This window comes from Gopherus flavomarginatus, chromosome 9 (assembly GCF_025201925.1).
Source record: "Gopherus flavomarginatus isolate rGopFla2 chromosome 9, rGopFla2.mat.asm, whole genome shotgun sequence".
Lineage (NCBI taxonomy): Eukaryota > Metazoa > Chordata > Testudines > Testudinidae > Gopherus > Gopherus flavomarginatus.
In genome coordinates this window covers 79,290,083-79,313,399 of record NC_066625.1, presented here as the reverse complement: position 1 = coordinate 79,313,399, position 23,317 = coordinate 79,290,083, and the positions used below count along the sequence as shown (strand labels likewise).

Here is a 23,317-nt window from a genome sequence, read left to right as displayed (position 1 = left end):
TTTCACAAATATGGTTATTCCAAGAATTTGGGCGCTTTCCACTGTCTAGCACTAGGGCAGACTTCATTAATTGCAGATCCAGGGAGCCTTTTCCCCTTCCAACACCAGCTCCTGACTTTATTAATCTCAGATGGAGTGAACCCTCCCCTTCCCACACTGACACAGGCTCTATTTGCTTCGGCTTGAATGAGGAAGCCCTACTGCTCTCTTTCCCCAGTGAAGGGAGTTCTTTCTGCATCTGGTACCGGCCACAGACATCCTTACCTCTAGCCTGAGGGAACCCTGTCTTCATTTGACGCTGCCCCAGACACCATTGCCCCCAGCCTGAGGGAACCCTCTCTTCATCTGACACTGCCCCAGACTCCTGAGGGAAACCTCTCTTCATCTGACACTGCCCCAGACACCATTGCCCCCAGCCTGAGGGAACCCTGTCTTCATTTGACGCTGCCCCAGACTCCATTACCCCCAGCCTGAGGGAACCTTGTCTTCATCTAACACTGCCCCAGACTCCTGAGGGAAACCTCTCTTCATCTGACACTGCCCCAGACACCATTGCCCCCAGCCTGAGGGAACCCTCTCTTCATCTGACACTGCCCCAGACTCCATTGCCCTTTGTGGCAAGCTGGGCTCAGCCTTGCCCATGACTTGGCAGCAATCCTTCCACCTCACTGATGAGCTGGCAACAGAACGGCTAAATAGTTAACCCAGTGGGGTATAATGAGGCTTAATTAGAAAGACTGACTCCAACTGCAGTGGTGAAGCAGGGAAGCGCTACTTGAATAGAACTGGAGAGAAGAAGGGGGTGGTGGTGTTTCTCTTTAGAAAGAGCCTGAGGAAGTCAGGCTGAGGCACCCACAGGGAGCAGAGTAGGCTCTTGTCGGGGAGCCTTGTCTTAAGGCCTACAAGAAGCTGGGAGATTCCTCAGAGAGAAACTGCTGGAGTGCTACGTGAAGGGAAGCAGTGGGGGAATCCTGCTGGGGAAGAAGTGGTTCAAGAGAATGTCTGCAGGGGCCAGGAAGCAGAGGATTTCAGTCAAGCCTGAGTGGCTGAAGAACTATATGTTTGGACGTGGCTTGCAAACTTTAAGCTGGACCTTTAGATACCCTAAAAAGGGAGTGAACTGTTATGTGACTTGTCTGGAGGGTGGTGATATAGAAGAACCAGAGAAGGAGTTGGGAGAAGACATTGACTGGGACTGGCTATTGTGGAGCCAAAGAAGTGGCCACCTGTGAGGATGTGAGAGGCTAAGTCCCCTGCAGTGCTGCATCTGGACACAACGGGGTGTGTTAGAGGTGAGGATGTGTGCTTACACTGGGCTCTTCAAAAAGTCACCTCAGTGCAATTAGGAAAGTATCTCAGTATCTCTAACCATTGAACCTCATGGGGTTTATAGAGGTCTTGGGACTGGGGAGTTGCTACGGAGAACTGACTGGGGCAGCAAATGGTTCTGCTACCATCTTCAAGGCTGTGACAGTCCCATGCCATGCCCCTTCTCCTCTCCCTTTCTTATAGTCCAGTTATCAAAGAACGGAAGTGATGCCTCCTTTCTAGTCTCTTCCCTCCTTGTTAGGCCCAGCAGTGAGACTCTACTTAGGTTACAGTTCAGGATGTCATATGAGGTATACCAGATTGCCTGCCCACTCTCAGACCAGATGGGAACTGTGCCCACATGCCTCCCAAGGCTGAAGCCCCTGTGCACAGTTTCTGCTTAGCTGGCAATTGCTGGGGCTGTTGGCAGATCTCTGGGCTTGAACGCTCTCCCATTGTGCTGGATCACAAGGTTCACGACTCCCACACTTAAAAAGGAAAGGAGTGAAAATTTTACATATCAGTGGGACACATGTCCAGGTGGATGGATTCCTGTCTAAATGACACTGATGCCCAGCAGGAAACAGATACAGGATCCACTAACTGCACACATGGACCTCCCTACTCCTTTGGGCCAGGCTTTTTAGAGATGCTTTGCTGGCAGGCTGACCAGCCAATTCTATTGGTTTCTTTAAGTCAAGTGGGAAGATATTTGCTGCTTTAGTGACAAAGAATATCAATGTATTTTGCAGAATACTTTTGCCTCCGTTGCATCCTCCTTGCACTTATCCAGTTGGAAAAGCACGGGGGTTGCTGGGGTTTGTACAAAAAGGGGTTGCTAAGGTTTGTACAAAATATGGGCTAAGTCCTGAGAAGACCTGAGCAACAGCAACTCCTTCTATCTTCAGTGGAAACTGCAGGAGCTCAGGGTTTGGGTCTATGTTAGTGGTGGGCATTCTGAGTCCCATGAGCTGCATGCGGCTCATCAGGGTAATCTGATTGTGGGCCGTGACACATTTTGCTGACATTGGCCATCTGCAGGCACGGCCCCCCACAGCTCCCAGTGTCCGGGAACGGCGAACCACGGGCACTGAGAGCTGCGAAGGGCCATGCCTGCCGTCGATCAACATCAACAAAAAGTCTTGCAGCCCGCAATCAGATTACCCTGCTGGACTGCGGGTTGCCCACCACTGATCTATGTGTTTGGGAAGAGAGCCAGGCCTCTCAGGCAGGATGCATTGAGCATCTCAGGGGAAAGGAAAAGCAGAGCTCAAAAGCAGATGCCATTTATTGTGCAGATTTGCAAGCTTGGGCCCTGAATATTTTCCAGCTTGTTGCACCTAAAGTGGGGTGCAGCCTTCAATTCCCCCAAAGCAGTCCCCCAGCATCAGAGCATTTAATGTTAGACCGGATGAAGCATATGAGAATAGGCTCACGGGAACTGGGAAAGGATGGGTGCTCCAATAAGTGTTTTCATTCGCTAATTTCTGTGCTTCTCTAATCACAGACATTCACTTCATATTTTAATTGAGGAGGAAAAAGAAATTATTTCCCCCAGACTGGTCTGAGGACATTCCCCATTTTAATCACCCATCTCAGCCTTCAAGGGCACAAGTCCTGGTCTCAGTTGCCATCTCCTCCGCTATCAAAGGAGGACTGGGTCGGACTTTATGGAGCCTGTAATTCAATACAGCTCCTTATTCAATTATAGTGGCTGCTAACAGAGACTCTCCATCTCCTGCTGGGGCACAGAGTGCTGGCAGCAGCCCCACATTCCTGACAGTCTGCAGAACAAGGCCCTGAGAACAAGTACTCAGACCTGCAGCTCCTGCTACCCAGTATGGAACACTAGACTCTGCAGGAGAAAGATTTGGTCTATTAACTCCCATTGACTTCAGTAGGGCCAGAACTTCAGTCCATACACCCAGCTGGCTTCACTTGCAGTCCTATGTTAATGCCAGATCCTTCCCAGATCCTCTGGAAATGTCTGATATTGGATTGATGGAGGAATCTCTCTGACCCCAGTGCCTAAGTTGCAGGACCTTAGTGGTGTGAAGTCTACCTGGAGTGGGGTCATAGCAGCAGAAACTAAAACTGGGCTGAGCAACTGATTCTATGCCACCTCAGGGCTGAGAAGGACTTTTCCTGCAATTGTTTCTCTCAGCTGCTGTCGGCCGCTCTGGCATCAGCTACCAGAACTGAATAACAGGGAGATTCTCTCCTGTGCTGTCAATACTCAATACTGGCAGGAAACCCAGGGTATGGGAGAGATTCCAATGTCGAGTGGTGAGGAATGGCATGTGTGTGTGTGTGGGAAACCTGCCGAGTGGAGGGACTGGACAGGAGCTCTGAGGGAAGGAGGGAGGATAAGTGTCTAAGGGGGAAGGAATGGTGGTGATAGACAGGAGCAGAAGAGGCAGAAGATCAAGGGAGGAGGGGGCAGGATGAGAGGGACAGTGGAGATGAGTAGCAGCTGGGTTGGGGGAGCAGGAGACAGGGTTGCAGAAGCTGGTGGGCTGGGGCAGGAGTCAGGCAGTAGTGGGGCAGAGGGATGAACAGGAGCCTGGGGTGGGGAGAAGCAGAAGAGAACTGGACAGAGGCAGGAACTGTGCAGGAGGAGACAGGGACAAGAAGAAGTTGGATGAGGGAGGAGGTGGCAACAGACAGAAGGGTTTATAACTGCTGGAGAATAATTCTGTAAGAACCCAAAATTAAACTATTTAATCCTGAGTTTTAATGTTATTTTACTGTATAGGAAATAGGTGTGAAACCCACTGGCAAACTATATAGCTCCATCCCCTTTATAGTGGCAGGGCCATGTAGGAGGAGATAATCTTCTACTGCTACCAGTAACTCCATTAGCTTTGTGTTGTGGGTTTAAAGATTCCCAACCCTGCTGATGATGGGTATATTTGGTGTGGGATGACATAAGGTCAATATTGCTCCATGTGATTACATTTTTGTTTGTTCAATTTCTGCATTTTTTAAACATGTATTTAAGAAATTTATGTTTAAAAAACCAACTACCTTAAACGAATGTTAAACTTTAAAAGTCAAGCACTCAAAAGTTACAGAGTGCTATAATTAAGGTTGCCCATGCAACCTTAATTCAGCCCACCCCCTTGTGCATAAGTGTTATGATACAGTCTTCAATTGTGTGATCAAATACTTTTTTTTTCCACAGGACCCCTTCCTCATTCAGTGCACAGGATGGACTGTGCTTTAGGAATGAATTAGGACTGTATGGTTAAAAGGCTGTTGTCTGTCAGACCCCCTGTCTCATTTGTTGCAGATGAGGGAAAGGTGTGTTGTCAAGGGGGCAGTGGATTGCAAGAAAAGAGAAGACGATCTTGTGGTTAAGGTAGATGAATGCTGCCCTGTAGAATTAGTCTGTCCTTTCCTCTGCCATGGAGTTCCTATGGGATTCAGGGCAAGTCAATTATATCAGACTTTTCACTGGTGGTCACTAATGGTGCATTCTACATCTTCTGGTTGGGTAACCTGAGCAGCCTGCAGTTTGATTTACAGACCTCCTGAGAGTTAACAACTGCAGCTGACATCAGTGGTAGCTGTGCTCTTCACATGCTAAATTATCTGAAAAATTAGGCCCTATGCTTCTTGAGTTGGTCACCCCAAATTATCTGATACTTTTGGCTCTAGTCTCTGTCTTAATTCCCCACATGTAAAATGGGGACAATGACAGCATCTTAACTCACACGGGTGTTGTGAGATCAGTTCATTATTGTTTGTAAAGATGTAAGATATTACCGGGAAAGCACCGTTGAGAAGCTCAGGACTAAATTAATAATTCCTGTACTGAGTGCCAGGTTTGGCTGTTGTACAATGAATACTGCATGGGGCACGCAGTGAACAATGAGGAAAAAATGGAATATTGAAGAGCTTACTCATTCGGTGAGCACCATCCATCCTGTGCATGGAATGAGGCAGGAGTCCTGTGGAAAAGAATGTATCATAATGCAGATACATAAGGGGGCTGAATTAAAGTTGCATGGACAGTCTTACTTCTAGCACTGCAGAACTTTTCAGTGCTTGACTTTTCAACCAGTATATAGTATAAAAAATGCACATGAAATCTGCCTGGAAGCACAGAACAGTGATGCATATTTATATGCAGGTGCCCTGTATAAATATATATATTTATCCATCACATCAGCTCCATCAGCTCCATTGTCATATGTCATCTGAAAACATCTAATTTATCCCTTCCCTCAGCTTCGTATTTTCTCTTCCCCTCTATCTTAGGATAGATAAAACACCAAACAAAACAATACCTGACTGTGTAGACCTATCTTGCCTCCATTTATACATAATGTGATCATATTTGGTTTGTTTGGCAATATTTTGTTGGCATTTTTTCTGACTCTTTAGCCAGACTCCCCTGTCATTTACACTGGTCCAGCCCCATTGGCTTTATCTGCACTAGGGATATGGGCTGTGTTAGAAAATGTTAACAGAAAGTTTTAATTGTTAAACATCACTTAGTACCTAGTGCAAACAAAGGCAGCCATGTTCTAAAACTGTTAGCAAGTCATAGCTAACTCTGGGGGGAACCTGCTGACTTGAGCAGACTTTCACTGGTGTAACCTAGAGCGGTAGTTATCAAACTAGGGCCACTGCTTGTGTAGGGCCTACTCTGCAGGAAGGGTGGCCAGCATATCCCTCAGCCCGTGCCACTTCCCGCAGCCCCCACTGGCCTGGAGCAACGAACCGCAGTCAGTAGGAGCTGCGATTGGCTGGACCTGCAGATGCGGCAGGTAAATAAACCAGCCTGGCCTGCCAGGAGCTTTCCCTGAGCAAGCGGCGGCCCTAGTTTGAGAACCACTGACCTAGAGTGTAGGTGTCCTCTGGATGTAGGTCTTGGCGTGTGGAGTTAAGGGACCTCACAGTCTTTAGGCTCCTTTTTAAGATCCCAGCCTAAAATCCTGTGCTCTATTCACTTGCCTAGGAGTTGCCTTAGGACCTGGGCAGTGTGCCAGACTCTATCCCCCTGACTGCATTCTCCTCACCAGGGCAGGAGACATAAAAATTCACTGCTGCCTATCCCTCTTCTCCTAATAAGTGTGTGTCTCATGGATAGTCTATGTGCACCTGTTACACAAAGAGCCAGATGGGCTGTGGAGCAAAGCATGACAGACACATCGCTCTCTCCCAAGGAGAGGGACGAATGGGGAGTGTGAATTTCAAGCAGAGAAGATTGAGTTATAACTCCTTCTTGCCATGAAAACCAAGTCTATCCCAGAGGGTGTGAATGCGGATGGCAAGGGGGAGGTATGTGCCACACAACTGCTCAGGCAATTACATACTAATTTGCCCACATAATCAAAGCAATTGTGTATATATGGTTTAACTGTGCCTGCAGTCCTGGTAAATGTGTGTGTGTAAATTAGGTGCAAAACTGTGCTCTTATTTTCTGGGAGAGTATAGTTACTGGAGATGAGCTTGAATCAAGACCATGAACCCAAACACTCAACATTTGGGAAATTTGGCTCCATATTTCTTTTATGATCTTTGAGGCTGAACCCATCTTTACAAGGGGCTGAACCAGAATATCAAATGAACCAGAACTTTGGGGAAGTCTGGATCCAGGTTTGAATTTTGCAGAATGGGCTTATTTCCCATCTCTACGTGAGCAGGGTGTGCATGGGGGGGAATCCTTGTTCGTCCATCTATAGCTTTGATGTTAAAGGTCTAGTGCAATGAAGGATGCCCCTTAAGATATGGGAAAACTAGTCACCCTATTGGTCTGCAGCTCCACATTCCTCTACTCTGGACTACTTTTAGAGAGTCACCATCTTTTATGGCAATTAAGGTGTCCTTGGAAGCCAGGAATTTGTTCTTGGGTTTTATAATAAGGTGCATTTAACTCCTCCTTCATGTTTTCCAAAGAGGACAGAGAATGAATGACATAATGGAGAATCTCCTGCACAAGGTCACTGCCAAATAATGGGTTTGTTCATTTCCAGAACTGCTATTGATTCATAGAATTGCATCTGCCTGAGAGGAAATTCAGAGGGCAAAGCTAACCCTTCATCCTTTAGGGGGTTTGAAGAACAATGCGGCTGCTTTTAATCATCACAGACTATTCTCTAGGAAGAATGCAGCTTGTTTTTTCAAGAGGTGCTGTAAGTTGAAGTGGAATTAATGAGAGTTTCAAAACTTTTATGATGAATATCTTTTAAAAATTGGGCAATCCTGACACGAGAGGGTCCTGCAGGGAAATAATTGCTCTTGGTATGTTCCCCTCTTCCAACAGAGGGATACTTTGACAAGAAAATGTGTGTGTGGGTTTTTTTTTTTCTAAAACACCAACCCTCTGGATGCTGCTTTAGAGCTGTGTTTTCCTGCAATCAGTTACTGTGAGAGGTCTTTCATAGCCATTAATTGTCAATGCAGTTTTCAGAACTGATGCTGGTTCTCAACTGAGCCCAATGCAAATTTGACCGTAAGTGGAGGTAAATCTCACCCCACCTTTTTTTACTGGACCCAGGCTTGCAATTATTTTCTCATCCTTGGAACAATGAGGGCCAGACTGTTTTCGTGGCTTAAGACCAGGACTGAGAGGCAGATCATATGACCTGGGATTTGTTCTCAGATCTGTCAGAGACAGAAGTTGGTCCAATAAAAGATATTACCTCACCTGCCTTGTCTCTCTATTCATCCTGCTGTAACTTGTTTAACCTGTGTGCCTCCACTTCCCCCTCTGGGCAACGAATGGGGATGGTATTCATCTACCTTGTTGGGAGCTTGGAATCTTTAGTTCATAAAAAGGATCTAGACTGTCACCCTGAATCATATTGATAAGTAACTTTTATCAGCCCCACTCCCAGCATGTGTGAGATTGGCTCAATGTCAAAAAAATGCGTTGAAATCTTTGCATAGAATTCACTCTAGAAGAATAAAGCAGTAGTAGTAGTATAATGAAGATAAAGCTATATCCTTTCCTCTCCTTCACAATTAACCTGGGAAATATGAGAGAGAGATTTCCATTAAGCAGCAGCTTGTTTGGCATACTGAATGCCCCCACTCCCCACACTGCAGATGGAGGAGAGAAGGGGCAATGGTCTGTCTACCTGACCTTTTCTTGTGATTAAAATTCTGAGCTGCTGAAGTCACAGGAACAAACTGACCCTGCTCCTCCAGGCAGAATCTAGCATCGTATATCCAAACTGGGATAGTTGCTGGAGCAGGTTGGGGAGAGGAGAGCTATCCTCCCAAAATTTATCCTTGGGTAGAGTTCCCCTTTATGGGAGTTCTCATGTTTTGAGGGTGCCCTTGCCTCAAGCTAAGTTCCAAGAGTGAGCATCAGTGCTTCAGATGGAAAATAAGAAATGTATGTGCCCTGATCTATGTTTGTCTGGGACAATCTCTCCTCAAATGGGTTTTGGATGCTTGTCTCCTCAATAATGGAAAGGCTTTTCGAGGACAGCTGGTGGAAGAGAGGCATTAACATGATGCATGCTTTAAAAAGGAAAAATTTGCCTAGCAGGTTGTTCTGAAGGTATCCACTGTGGAAAGCAAATTTAAGTGTAAGCTCTGGAGAGTGGTTATCTGAATAGGAGGCTGTCAGTGCTTGGCTGAACAAAAGGGATGGCCATGTTCCTAGCTGAAACTGGCAAGACTGTCCCTAGTCTTGTCAAGATAAAGTGTTCAGGACAGTGACCCCCACTGGACATGCCCATTTATAATTCTAGATGGGAACAGACAAAATGGGAGAGAATAATACTTTGCCTTTGTGGTGGCCTCTCCATATAAATGGTAAGTTCTGCCCAGGCAGGGACCAGTTTTTAGCATTAGCCAAAAACCACTACCAATTTTTCACTAGAATATGGACCTGCCTCTCTGAGACCAGACCAGACTGCATTTGCTCAGAGCTAGGGCAGAGAGAAGTTGCTTGTCCCTGCCTTGCTGTTTGACCTGATTGGCTGAAAAATAGATGGCTTCTGGAATCTGCAAATAGTTCCCTCTCTTCACAAGGATCACATTTTCCTTCTCACTGCTGAAACTGCATTACTTTGTGGACCACTGTGGCCTGCAACACTGTGGCTAGGAAGAAACTATCAATAGCAGCCATAGACTGGGCCAAGACCAGCACACACTCAACATCTCTTTTTGCAATGATTCCTCAGAAGTTGATGGATGCACAGTTCAGCTTCTGTTCCCTTGTCAGGTACCCACACATGTTATAGGAGCATATGTAAATCCTCAGCCCAGTGAACTTTGAATTCAATCAGAGCATGTAAATTGATGTAGTGCTCATTGCCTTTTTAGGTCTGTACATATTGGGCCAATGCTGCCCCTCAATTTCCTGTGGGCACAGAAGGCCTTAAATGCAGAAGCAGTGCAGTGCTGCTGCAGAGGGTGAGGCTAGCAGGCTAGGATGTGTGGCTTCTTCGCCTGGTTTCTGGCTTCCATTTCTTACTTTGCGGTTCCTCTGGAACCACACGACCCAGAGGTCTCATCCTGGAGGCATGTCAACTAGGACAGCAAGCTGGCGTTTCTAAGTTTAACTCCTGTCACATTTGCCCACAGCTTAAGCTCAGTGATGATCTCATTCACTTACACGGGGCTAATAAAATGTCAGCTGACCAGACATGCTCGGATTGAGGTCAAATGTGCTTATTGTGAGCAGCCAACCTGGCATATCCATGGCTGGGAAAAAAAAAAAAAAATCCTTCTTCCTTTTACATGGAGGAATCCGCTTTCTGCTGCTGTATATTTTGTGCATGAGTCATAGATTTTTTTTTAAAGGCATTGTTATAGGGTGGTCTCAAAGCTAAGTGTCCAGTTCAGACCCTTCAACAACTTGGCTTCCTTTTAAGGGAGACAGGTTTTGATTTTCAAAGGAACATTGCCAAAATCTAGATGAAACAAACAGTAGATATTGTCCTTTCCTGTATTACTAGTCCTAACAAGTTAGATCATTAACAATTTCAAAATAGAATTTATTCTTCATTATGATGTGGAAAGGTTAGGGGCCTAGTTCAGGAGTACATGAGGGTCCATGGCCAGAAGATCAGACTGGACCAGGGGTAGGCAACCTATGGCACGGGTGCTGAAGGTGGCAAGCGAGCTGATTTTCAGTGGCACTCAGACTGCCCGGGTTCTGGCCACCAGTCCGGAGAGCTCTGCATTTTAATTTAATTTTAAATGAAGCTTCTTAAACATTTTAAAAATCTTATTTACTTTATATACAACAATAGTTTAGTTATATATTATAGACTTATAGAAAGAGACCTTCTAAAAATGTTAAAATGCATTACTGGCACACAAAACCTTAAATTAGAGTGAATAAATGAAGATTTGGCACACCACTTCTGAAAGGTTGCCGACCACTGGACTAGACGATCATAATAGTCCTTCTGACCTTAAAGTCAATGAGACTTAGTTTTCAGGTCATGGGATGGTAATGCCTTTCATGTATTGATGATGTTTGGTTTTGGTAGATTTTTTTCCTCACTCAGGTTGGACAGGAAATTTAGACTAGTCATTCTCAGGATCTGTCTACACTAGGAAAATGACATGTTGCTAACAGTTGGCAGCAATTTGTCTCCACTACTTCTGCCTTTTGAAGTGTTAAACAGTTTAGCAGCTAGTGTTGACTGAGTCAAAGCATTGCCATTGTTGTCCCACAAAGAAACAATGATACTGGGCTAGATAAGTGCAGAGGGTGGGGCACCACAGCAATTGAAAAGAATGGGTGTGAAACTGTATTAGGATATTCCTTACTCACTGCTCTAGCATGCAAAGGATAAGCAGGTTAATGTGTAGCAAGGGAGTATTACCATACTGGCATAGTTTTGTGCTGCCCCATCAACCACAAACTAGGCCAGCACCATTATAATATTGATTGAGAAAAGGTGTAGTTGTGCCTTTACCTTGCCTCATCTGAGCAGGAGCACAGAGAATTAGGCCTTGCAGTGACTGCATCATCTCTATTTATTATGGATAGCTTATTTCCACTAGCACATGCCTGCACTTGCTGTGGGGCATTTCCAGAGGACTGAAAATGCCCCATCCTAGAGACTGTTGTTACCTCAGAGGCTATGGTTTTATTTACAAGTACACCTGGAAATCATAATGGATCCCGGAGATCATTTGGACTCTGACAAATACTATATCTGGCAAAGACTTCTTTAATTCACAAATCTACTTTTTTTGGAAGGCTGCATATTCCCTGGAGTGACCGCTATAAAGTCTTCTGAACGCAGATTATAGCATTTGTCCTGCTGCTTTTTCATCATCACCATAAAAATCAACAGTCATATTGCTGGTTTTCCTATGTCATTATTAAACTTAGTTCCCAGCTGTGTCATGTGAAGGCTTAATGTTTGAATCCAATAGTTGTTTTTTTAAATTCCTGTAGTTATTTTATAATTAAAAATACAGTAACAGCACAAGTATAAATCAAATAAATACAAATAAACAGTAGGAGTCAACATACATAGAGGAATCATTATGCAAGAATCTCTAAAGCCATATAAAAAGCTTATTATGAAAGAGTGATGACAGAATAATGGCACTAAACAAGCTAATTCTGCATAAATGTAGAAAATAGATTAAAAAAAGGAAGACGTGAATGATGATAACATTCAATCCGGCCATAGTCCCTAAATATCACAAGCAATTTATTGTGAAATAAGAGATTAACCCTGAGGGGAAATTATCTGTGGTACTAATTACAGAGGGAACATTAAATAAAAGTCTAAAAGCCTCTTGCAAAATATCAGGTGTTTTGATTTATCTCAAAGTTTCTTGATTTTTTTTTTTAAAAACATTTCCAATTTGATAGAAGCAATTTAAGGTTATATACTAATGTGTTTTACCACTAGTTCTGCATAATACAATAATTGCTCTATTAGATATGCATTAGTAATAGAAGGAGGAAGTGACACAAAGGAACCTAGTGTCAGGAGGAACTTTTACAAAAGGACATATCTGTTTATAAAAAGGAGAAAAAAAACAGGAACCAGGAAATTGCAGGCCATCAGTCCTAATTGCTGCAGCAATCTATATTTGAATAAATGCGTCTCTTCCCTGACAGCCTGCAGAATTACCCTAGTATGCAGCCTTGCAATGAAGTTATGTAAAATGCTTGTACACCTTTTCAAGCAGTGTAGGTGAAGTTCATCCCTATGCAGAGAGCCAGGTCAAGGTCTGTGCACTACTTACATTCTATGTTGATGGATTCAGTGGTGAATAGTACTTGTATGCAGGGATGAATGTCATTCTCCGTAAACAAGGGCCGGATTCTGCTATCCTTACTCATGCTGAGTAGTGCTTTTACTTTCCGAGAAGTTCCACTGAAGCCACTGAGCCTCTTGGAGGATAAGGTACTACACAACATGAGTGAGGGTGACAGAATCAGGCCCGTAATGAATCATACTAATAAATGAATGATACGTCTTTGCTCATGTCACAGGGCACTGTCACATGGATTCTTTTAGGATATGACATTCCTCTCCATGACTTCCTAGCTAGGTGGGAGGAGAAGATGGGTTCAAAGGAGGAAGTCCTTGCTCAAACACAATAAACACTTTGTGTTTTATTAGTACTTAAAGAGCAATAGGAAAATGCAGTGATCCATAATCCTGCTAATGAGACAGATGCATGTGTTTGACTAAGTTAGTAATTCCTTCACCATACGAAGGTCTTTCACCAGATCTTATTGCAACTGATATCTGGGCCCTCTTCCTGGCTTTGCCACTAATTCACTGTGGGGCTTTTGCTTCACCTTCCTTTTCCTATCTGTAAAATGGGGGTAATGTCTCAAAGTGACCTACTTCATGATGTTGTGAGGCAACTGTGTGTGAAGGGCTTTGTGATTTTCAGGTGAAAGGTGATATATTAGTGCAATCAATTGTATTTTATACTGTAAGTTTCCTTGGGCACATAGCATATTCCTAGACACATGTGATTTCCACCAGTCCCATATTGTTCGCTTTTGTAAAAGTAATTTTGGTTAGAGATGAGTCCAGACTAAAATGCTACATTTGAACACCCCCAGATTTTGAGGATATTCAGATCTGGGTTTGGACTTTGCAACTGAGTTTGGATCAGTTCTATCTTACAGTGTGCTGCATTCATTACTTCCAATGAGCAGAAGTAAAGCAATAGCAGATGCCACAGAGAAAATCACTTTGATGTAATGGCTTCTGTCCAATTGTCTGGACAGCCCACCTCCCATTGATCTTGAATGGAGTCTAGTCACCGTAGTCAGTGGTGATCTGGTGTGTTTTTGGGAGACTCCTGCAAGTTATCACATTCAGTGGCAAACAATTGAGAGGAAACCAGAGCTTCAGGTTCCTGGGTGTTGTGAACCAAACACACCGTGTTTCAGTTGGACACAGAGATGAGACCTTTTCACCACCATATGCTATATACATGGTATAAATTCTACAGCTGCTTCTTTTGGGATGATGAATAGCACCTGGCTTGGTAGTTAGTTCTAGTGGGAATGGAGACTGGTGGGGCATACTTAAGCAGAATGCTGGTCTAAGTGGTGCCTAAGAGAAGCATTCAGAAGCGAGAGGGTATTAGTTCCAAGATTTGGGAACTGGAGCAAGAACTTGTCAGACGCTTTTCCTGTTTGAGGAAGGCCCCCTTAGATACACAATGTATAATTTGAGGACTATGTGATTCTCCACAGGTGTGGCCACCTTTCTTGGAGGTTTAAAGATATTCAAGCAGCCAGCGCCTCCCCTTAGCATCTTTAAATAGGCCTGTCACCAGGTTCACTCACTGTTGGTGGTGTCTTCTCCTGGCTGTCTTGCAGATTAGTTGTGTATGCCCCCACTCCCCCATCAATTATGTCTCTTCTGTCATCTCACCCTGCAGTCCTTCTTGCTCAGGAACCAAAGTCTCCTCTGGAGACTCAGCCCTTTGGCCAGGTCACTGTGTGGTTTCCCTTCTGGAAAGTCCTCCTGCACAGTCTCAGACAGTCTTCTTCAGCACTGCAAGTTCAGTAGGGGAACCCAGGGCTGTCCACTACTCCGGGTTCCAGTCCGGGACTCTCAACCAGCAATTCTGGGCTTTAATGTCTCAGCCCTCACTACTCCTTCTTCCTACAATTTCTGGTTCCCTCCCTTTCTATGGGTAAACCAGCTCCAAACCCTCCTTCCTCTTCCCAGCAAGCGACTGCTGCCCCATCTATTTCCAGTTTCCTGGCTTTATAGGTCCTGCCTCTTCCTCTTCAGCTGGGGTCCCAGCCCTCTCTGGCTTCTTCTCCAGGTACAGCTTGAACTACCAAACTCACAGGATTTGCCCTATGAAGCTGATGTCACTAGCTGATCTTTTATCATTGTTCCTATATCAATGGCTGTATGATGGGGCATTTTTTATGCCCTCCTGAATCTTGGTCAAGTGGCGTACCTCTGCCAACTTAACCAAAGCCAGAGGGTTTCAGAGGTTGATTCCCAAACTGATGTCAGATGAAGCTCGGGGTGGGGGCCACTACCAACTGGGAGCTGATTAAGCACAGCTGAATTTAACTGAGTTCTATTCGCAGTTCAGAGGGACAGATGGGGCTGTGTTGAACAGAAACCAAGATGAAGAACTCTGGGCAGGCATAAGAATATTGCTGGGTAGTTTGGATTGTATATGTTTTGTATTTTTTAAGTTTGGTCCTCATACAACTGCATGCCATGAAGCACAGCTAGATACTGTTGTCAGTGGGTGACAATTTGGCTTAAACTCAAAATTCTGTCAGTAAAACCCTTCATGGAGAGGGTTATTTTGTGTATATGTTATAGCAGATATCTATAAATGCTGCAGGAGGAATGGCAAAAATTTAACAAGAGGAATTGTCCTTTTATCCTTTTTCTGTGTCTGAATCCTTCCTGTGCCATCAAATATTGCTTTAAAAAATAAATCTTTATTTTACCCAGAACTGGGCAAGTAATTAGCACTGAATAATTTATTCTATGTATCTTTTATAGTCCTGGCACAGATTGTGTTTTTCTCAACTGTATTTGTTATTTAAAATTATTTGCTAAGTATTTTTCTTTGAATGAATTCTTTGTGGGTACTTCATTCGCAAAGAGCTTGTGGCAAGTACTAATTAAACTTAATTTATTTTAATGGGAATTAAGTCTTTGACAGCTTTGAAAATCTCAGCCTAAATATACAAAATTTTTGCAGCCTCCATTGGACACAGAAATCACGACAGTTTGTTTTCTTATTGCATAAACATAACTTTTTGACATCAGTTTCTTACACTGACGATTATGAATTCAATATTTGCTTTTCACAAATATTCTCCAATACTCACTTGTTGCAATCCTGGCACCAGTGAAGTCAAGGGGTGTTTTGCTATGGTTTTGGATTTGGTTAACCATTGTTGTTATGGCCTGGTTGGCTGGCGCCTTGCATTCATGGTAAATGTGAAGAAGTCATTGTAAAGTGGCTGAAAGGATAGCAGTAGTACCCAAAACACCAGCGCATGAAAAAGCTTGACTAGACGCTGAATCATATTGCCCATATGGTTTCAAATGCAGGGCCTAGGGCTTGGATTGGTGGAACTGTTTTATGTGTGTGACTGAAGGAGTAGAGAGAGAGACATAGTCAAGGAGACGTAGCCCAGAAGTGCACTGTATGGCCCTGAGAGAAGCTGCGAGGTGGGTGGCTTTGGGTTGGGATGCCAGCTGAAGGAGTCTTGGACCTGAGAGCAAGGCCACTGTCTTCTGCTGTTTGATTCCTCCTGCGTTCCAGCAAACAGGACATTCTTTGTAAATAAGCAAAATTGAATCAAAGAAATACCTGACTCCCAGCAATTTCTCCTCCTAATTGCAATGACCTTTAAGATTCTGAATTTTTGGCTAACAGCTCAGGTCAATAGGTGACTTTGTTGGGACCAGTTTGTCATCCATTTGTTACACAAACACACCTGCCAGCAAACTCCATCACTAGTGCATTGATGTCAAGCAAATACAAGGATCATAGACACAGTCCGAGTAAATGTGTTTAAATATTCAGGATAAATGTTCAGAGAATGTGTGGCAGTTTCTGCTGGCTCAAATTTTAACATTTTTAAGTTCGCTCCCTCATGCCCCTTGCATTCCTTGTCCATTTGAGTCCCTCAATAAAGCACAGAGCAACTCAGAAGATACCTTGTGTCATCACTATTTGTGTTAATGGCTTAGGAAACCCGCAATCCAATCAGCTAAAATAAACAACCTAGTGTAATAGGAGCATTAATCAATGAAGACTTCACTGCTGAAACCTAAATGTGAAATCCATTCACCTACAAGATAAAGGGATACTGAGAGACAGCAAGAAAAAAAACGGAGAGGACAATGATTTTTTTTAAAGGTGCTGAGACTCACATCACTAGTTGGAGCCCATGAGTTTATGGGTGTTCATCACCTCTGAAAGTCAAGACAAAAAGGGCCAATTCTGCAAGGTCGTGAGCACCTGCTGTGAATTGGGTACTGGCCTCTTTTCTTTCCTTTTAAGATCAGTGAGTGTTGAAGGGATATAGTGTCTCACATGATTGAGCCCTGGTAAAAAAAAAGAAATTAGCAAGAGAAGCATATGATCTAAGCATATGTCACCTAGAAAGAACAATTTGCAGAATTGTGCTGGGATTCTGCAGACGTTTTTCTGAGTGGCTCATGGAGCCAATACTGTGAATTTGGACCCAACCTCAAAAACAAACCCAGGGGGGACTTCAAGAAAAACTGTTGTACCTTGGGTTGTTCAGAGGACCCAACCACATCAGTTATACCATCAGGGGCTCATTCACCTGCAAATTTACCAATGTGATATACGCCATCATGTGCCAGCAATGCCCCTCTGCCATGTACATTGGCCAAACTGGACAGTCTCTACATCAGTGTTTTTCAAACTGGGGTTGCCACTTGTGTAGGGAAAGCCCCTGGTGGGCCAGGCCGGTTTGTTTACCTGCCCCGTCCACAGATCCGGCCAATTGTGGATCCCCTGTTCTCTGACTGCCCCGAACCCTATCCACACCCTGCCTCCTGTCAGCTCCCCCCCAAGGACTCCCAACCCCTATTCAACTGCCCTCTGCTCCCTTTCCCCTGACCACCCCCTCCCTAACTGCCCCACAGGATTCCACCCCCTTATCCAACCCCCTTCCCGCTCCCTGTCCCTTGACTGCCCTCTGGACCCCTATCCACATCCCTGCCCCCTGACAGGCCCCCCGGTACTCCTATTCCCAACCTTCCTTGTTCCCCATCCCCTGACCACCCCCCAGAACCTCCACCCCATCCAACCCCCCCTCCTCCCTGACTGCCCCCAGGACCCCCCACTCCCTTACCCCCTTACCAGCAGCAGAAGCTCACAGCCGCAATACCTGGCCAGAACCAGCTGCACTCCCCATGCTGCCTAGTGGGAGCCATGGTCCAGAGCACGGCCCCCATGGCGACATGGCTGTGGGGGAGGGGCTGGGGACTAGGCTCCCTGTCCGGGAGCTCAGGTGCCGGGCAGGACGGTTTGCCCCGCGGGATGTAGTTTGCCCACATCTGGCCTAATCACTGGTTTCCCTCTCCCCAAGTACAGCTTAATTTATCTGATTCCCTTAACTACAAGATTTGATTTGGGTCCACTATACATTTGGAATCCGCATAATCTACACCGGATAACGTTAATTTAGTCCTCATTAAAAATATGCCTAGAGAATCTCTCGTCTTGTGAAAATTCCTGTCTGCTCTGTTGCTGTGGTTGCCAGGCTTTGGAAATTCCATTATAGGGTACAAAACAACATTTAAAAGAGATGAGATTGGGACACCGAGTGATTTTAAGAGGTGCCCTTGCTGCAGAGTACCCCAAACCCCTATTTTTTGTGTTTGTGAAGTACGTCTCCTTTGCCACTTTCAGAATGGTAGGTGCGGATTTAAAAAGGAAGAGCTGGCCAGACCAAGCTGAAAAGAAGAAATGAAGTTTAGAAAAACAACATACAACCTCAACTCCATCATCAGCAAATGATGGAATCTCTGGGGCTGGCTAATCCCAAAACACTTGGATACAAGGCGTTAGACAGCGATCAAAGTTGTTCCATATTTCACCTCTTCCTGCATTTTTTCTCCTTTGTTAAAGCTGTTGTTAATCCACTGCAGACTCCGGTTCATTGTTTGTGCTAAATTAAGTTGTGTGTTGGGGATGATGTCAGCCCAGGCAATACAGTGGAAGGGTGTATAAACTGAATAACATTAAAGCAGTAAGGAAATATGTAAAGTAGCATTGGTCAGGCTGGCTCATATGAAGAGATTTCTCCATGGTTTCTTCTTTCCCATTGCTATCCCCCATGTCTTAAACACTACTTTTTATGTGGTATGAGTAATATGACACCAGATGGCCATTAAAATCCATGAATCACCTCGGACCACCCACACTCATTGCCCATATGGGTCTAGGAGGACCCATTATCCAAGTGGGACAGCAATGCCTCTGGTCCCCGGAGACCTCTGCTCTCTAATCTAGCCCTGCACAGCATTGAATGCCTTGGAAAGTAGACTGCTTGCTTCACTATATTGAGTTCATCCATCAAGATGGGCATTTGTGTTCCTCTTGCAGAGCTCCCATGACAAGGATGTGATCCTCAACATTCTCAGCATTCTCACAGACCTACTGTCTGTCGGTAAGTACTGATGCCTTAGTGTCTCATTTTAGGTACTTATATGGTCGTCTTGGTTTTAGACTCTGAGAACCTCACGACATTTGAAATCTCTTTACAATCCTAACACCCCAGGAGACATGGCAGTGCTATTATCCCCATTTTACAGATGAGGAAGTGAGACACAGAGACTAAGTGACTTGCCTTGTCATTCAGGAAATATGAGGTGGAGCTGGGAATTGAATCTGAGTCTCTTGAGTCCCAGTTAACACCCCTGCCACTGAACCATCCTTCCTGTCTTGTAGAGTGAAGATGGGTGGACTAAAACAGGGCACAGAACATACATCCACATATCTCTGTCAGTGTTTGCTAGATCAATTCTGCCTAGTTTGTGTGAATAGTCCTTCAGCTTTTCCCCCTATTTATATGGAAGAGGGGGAGGGGGGTTCCCTTGCTCAACTCCTCTCTCCCCCACTATATAATTTTATAGCATGGTGAAAGAGGGGAAAAATGTTTCCATGGTTTTCAAAGGTGACCATTAATTTAACTGCTTCTCAAGATGTTTCAACCTTCCCAGGGAGCTGAATGCTGGAAACGTTCAGTCACAGGCCCATTGGAAAGAGAGAACCATGAGCTATGATCAGGAGACAGCCTCCTGGGTTGCAGCAATTTGATTCTGTAGCGGATTTCCCCTCAGAAAGAAAAAGTACTTGGAACTGTCAGGGGAATGAACAGCTTCTACTCAGCTTCACTTCAGTGGTATGAAATCTTCTCCATGGGTGTAGTAATCCTACCCCGCCCCCCTCCCCGAGACTACATTATTTTCAAAGTCTCCTCTATCTGCAAGTTCACAGTGAAGATGATTCTTCAAGGTGTCCAGGCCACATGAAGGGAAAATAAGTTGCCAGCAGAGCATTTAACCTCAATTTTTCATCAAAATTTCCTTTAGTTGAAATTTTTCCAACTAAGTCTAGTTGCCAAAATGCAGGGCTTTCTCTCTCTGTGTAGTTTTTACATCCCTAGTGCAAGCCTCATGTGCTTCTACTTTACACTCTTCTCCTCCTCCCAACTCCATCAGAGACATCATAACCGCAGCTGTGACACTGTGTTGGAGTCTATATCATTCTTCAATCAGCTAGACAGATTCACTGTGGATGATATGAGCCCCTCAGGGACTGAATGTACTGCTTCTACAATATTCCCAGCCTGTGTTTGCAGTAGAAAACTTCGCAGCTGGCCAAAGATGCCTCTGGATTATGAGCTGTTGACACAGTAGGGCCCAGAGGATTAGCACTTGGTTTCTCTGGAGACCTTATTTGTTTGGAGGCTGACAACTAAGTTTTCCTAGGATTCATTCCCCTATGTTAGGCATTGCTGAAACTCTTTTCCTTCACTTATTTAACTTACAATATCAAGGGAAAGATCATGGAGCAGTGCACTCCTTTGAAATCTGTCAGTGTCTCTGTTGATTCTTTTCCAGCCCATTTCAATGCACACTGGAAGCTTCAGCAGGTGGTGGCTTATATAGATAATGGCAGCTGGCGAAAGAAGCAGTATCACACATGGTTTTAATATAGAGCAGAGATGGGCCTGAACCACAGCTCCAAACTCTAGAGGGTGTTTGCAATCCAAGTCCAGATGTACGTTTTGCAAATGCCCTTATACTTATAATGGTCTGAGCAAGAAAACACCAGAGAAGGGTCATGCAACAGGCTTCTTTAGGTTTGCTAAGCATTCTCTGAATCATATAATGTTCACTTATTGCTATGTTTAAAGCTCTGCGACAGGAAAGTTATTGACTATGCCTCCTTTTTAATTTTCTGCCCTTAGGAACAGACCGACGAATTCACTACATAATCAGCAAAGGGGGGAGTGAAGCTTTGTTGCAGGCTCTGATGAATGCTGCACAGACAGCCCAGCCAGACTACAGCATCCTTTTACCTCTGCTTCGCTTGCTGGCTAAAGTAGGCCAAAGAGGTATTGCTGTGCCATTATTGCTTAAAGGATGGGGAGGGAGGAGCAGAAGGCTCCAAAGGTCACAGTAAAGGTTAGTACTGGAATCTGCAAGTCTTTTAACAAGTCAGGACACTTTGCACTGAATGCTGGCTTGGTGGGACAAAGTGTTGTAAGACCTCATAATGGTTTCACCCTCTAGTGGCTAGAAGTTTGTACTAAGCCTATAAACACAGCTGATGGAGATCCAGGTCAGAGAGATTCTATAATGGAGTTTATTCTGAGCTCCTGAACAGCATTTTGTGTCATTGATAACGCCCAGCTGGGCAGCAAGTGATTCCCATACAAAATATGGTCACTTACAAAGGCTCTTTCTCTTGTGACTTGCTTCCTGTAGCCCAATAACACATTCAAAACCATATTTCACTTGCTGCTGTGTCTCTATCATCAGAGAGATTGTTGTTCAGTGTTTGCAGCACAGCTAGGCTGGCTAACCTAGTAAGGAGGGCTTTAAACTAGGTTCGATGGGGACAGGTGAGCAAACCCCACAGGTAAGTGGGGAACAAGACCTGGGAGATGGGTTGGAAACAGGAGGGAGCACAGGTTATAATGGCAGAGAGGAAGGAGGGTCAGGGCAAAGCTGGGAGGCAAGATCAAACCAGTATCTTAGATGCCTATACACAAATGCAAGAAGTATGGGTAATAAGCAGGAAGAACTGGAAGTGCTAATAAATAAATACAACTATGACATTGTTGGCATTACTGAAACTTGGTGGGATAATACACACGACTGGAATGTTGGTGTGGATGGGTATAGTTTGCTCAGGAAGGATAGACAGGGGAAAAAGGGAGGAGGTGTTGCCTTATATATTAAAAATGTACACACTTGGACTGAGGTGGAGATGGACATAGGAGATGGAAGTGTTGAGAGTCTCTGGGTTAGGCTAAAAGGGGTAAAAAACACGGGTGATGTCGTGCTGGGAGTCTACTACAGGCCACCTAATCAGGTGGAAGAGGTGGATGAGGCTTTTTTCAAACAACTAACAAAATCATCCAAAGCCCAAGATTTGGTGGTGATGGGGGACTTCAACTATCCAGATATATGTTGGGAAAATAACACCGCGGGGCACAGACTATCCAATAAGTTCCTGGACTGCATTGCAGACAACTTTTTATTTCAGAAAGTTGAAAAAGCTACTGGGGGGGAGCTGTTCTAGACTTGATTTTAACAAATAGGGAGGAACTTGTTGAGAATTTGAAAGTAGAAGGAAGCTTGGGTGAAAGTGATCATGAAATCATAGAATTTGCACTTCTAAGGAAGGGTAGAAGGGAGTACAGCAGAATAGAGACAATGGATTTCAGGAAGGCGGATTTTGGTAAGCTCAGAGAGCTGATAGGTAAGGTCCCATGGGAATAAAGACTGAGGGGAAAAACAACTGAGGAAAGTTGGCAGTTTTTCAAAGGGACACTATTAAGGGCCCAAAAGCAAGTTATTCCGATGGTTAGGAAAGATAGAAAATGTGGCAAAAGACCACCTTGGCTTAACCACGAGATCTTGTGTGACCTACAAAATAAAAAGGCGTCATATAAAAAATGGAAACTAGGTCAGATTACAAAGGATGAATATAGGCAAATAACACAGGAATGCAGAGGCAAGATTAGAAAGGCAAAGGCACAAAATGAACTCAAATTAGCTATGGGAATAAAGGGAAACAAGAAGACTTTTTATCAATACATTAGAAGCAAGAGGAAGACCAAGGACAGGGTAGGCCCACTGCTCAGTGAGGAGGGGGAAACAGTAACGGGAGACGTGGAAATGGCAGAGATGCTTAATGACTTCTTTGTCTAGGTCTTCACTGAGAAATCTGAAGGAATGTCTAGTATAGTGAATGCTTACGGGAAGAGGGTAGGTTTAGAAGAGAAAACAAAAAAAAAGCAAGTAAAAAATCACTTAGAAAAGTTAGATGCCTGCAAGTCACCAGGGCCTGATGGAATGCATCCTAGAATACTAAAGGAGTTAATAGAAGAGGTATCTGAGCCTCTAGCTATTATCTTTGGGAAATCATGGGAGACGGGGGAGATTCCAGAAGACTGGAAGGGGGCAAATATAGTGCCCATCTATAAAAAGGGCAATAAAAACAACCCAGGAAACTACAGACCAGTTAGTTTAACTTCTGTGCCAGGGAAGATAATGGAGCAGGTAATTAAAGAAATCATCTGCAAACACTTGGAAGGTGGTAAAGTGATAGGGAATAGCCAGCATGGATTTGTAAAGAACAAATCGTGTCAAACTAATCTGATAGTGTTCTTTGATAAGATAACGAGCCTTGTGGATAAGGGAGAAGTGGTGGATGTGATATACCTAGACTTTAGTAAGGCATTTGATACAGTCTCGCATGATATTCTTATAGATAAACTAGGAAAGTACAATTCAGATGGGGCTACTATAAGGTGGGTGCATAACTG

General features: G+C 44.4%; 1 protein-coding gene across 2 annotated transcripts in view; it reads left to right on the top strand.

The window, feature by feature from the left end:
• AGBL1 (AGBL carboxypeptidase 1) overlaps positions 1 to 23,317 on the top strand; it is a 385,324-nt gene that overhangs the window by 4,589 nt on the left and 357,418 nt on the right. For both annotated transcript variants that reach the window (XM_050967394.1, XM_050967395.1), the window contains exons 2-3: positions 18,859 to 18,922; positions 20,729 to 20,875. In XM_050967394.1, the coding sequence (XP_050823351.1) occupies positions 18,859 to 18,922; positions 20,729 to 20,875 (211 nt within the window). The remainder of the gene's footprint in view (positions 1 to 18,858; positions 18,923 to 20,728; positions 20,876 to 23,317) is intronic.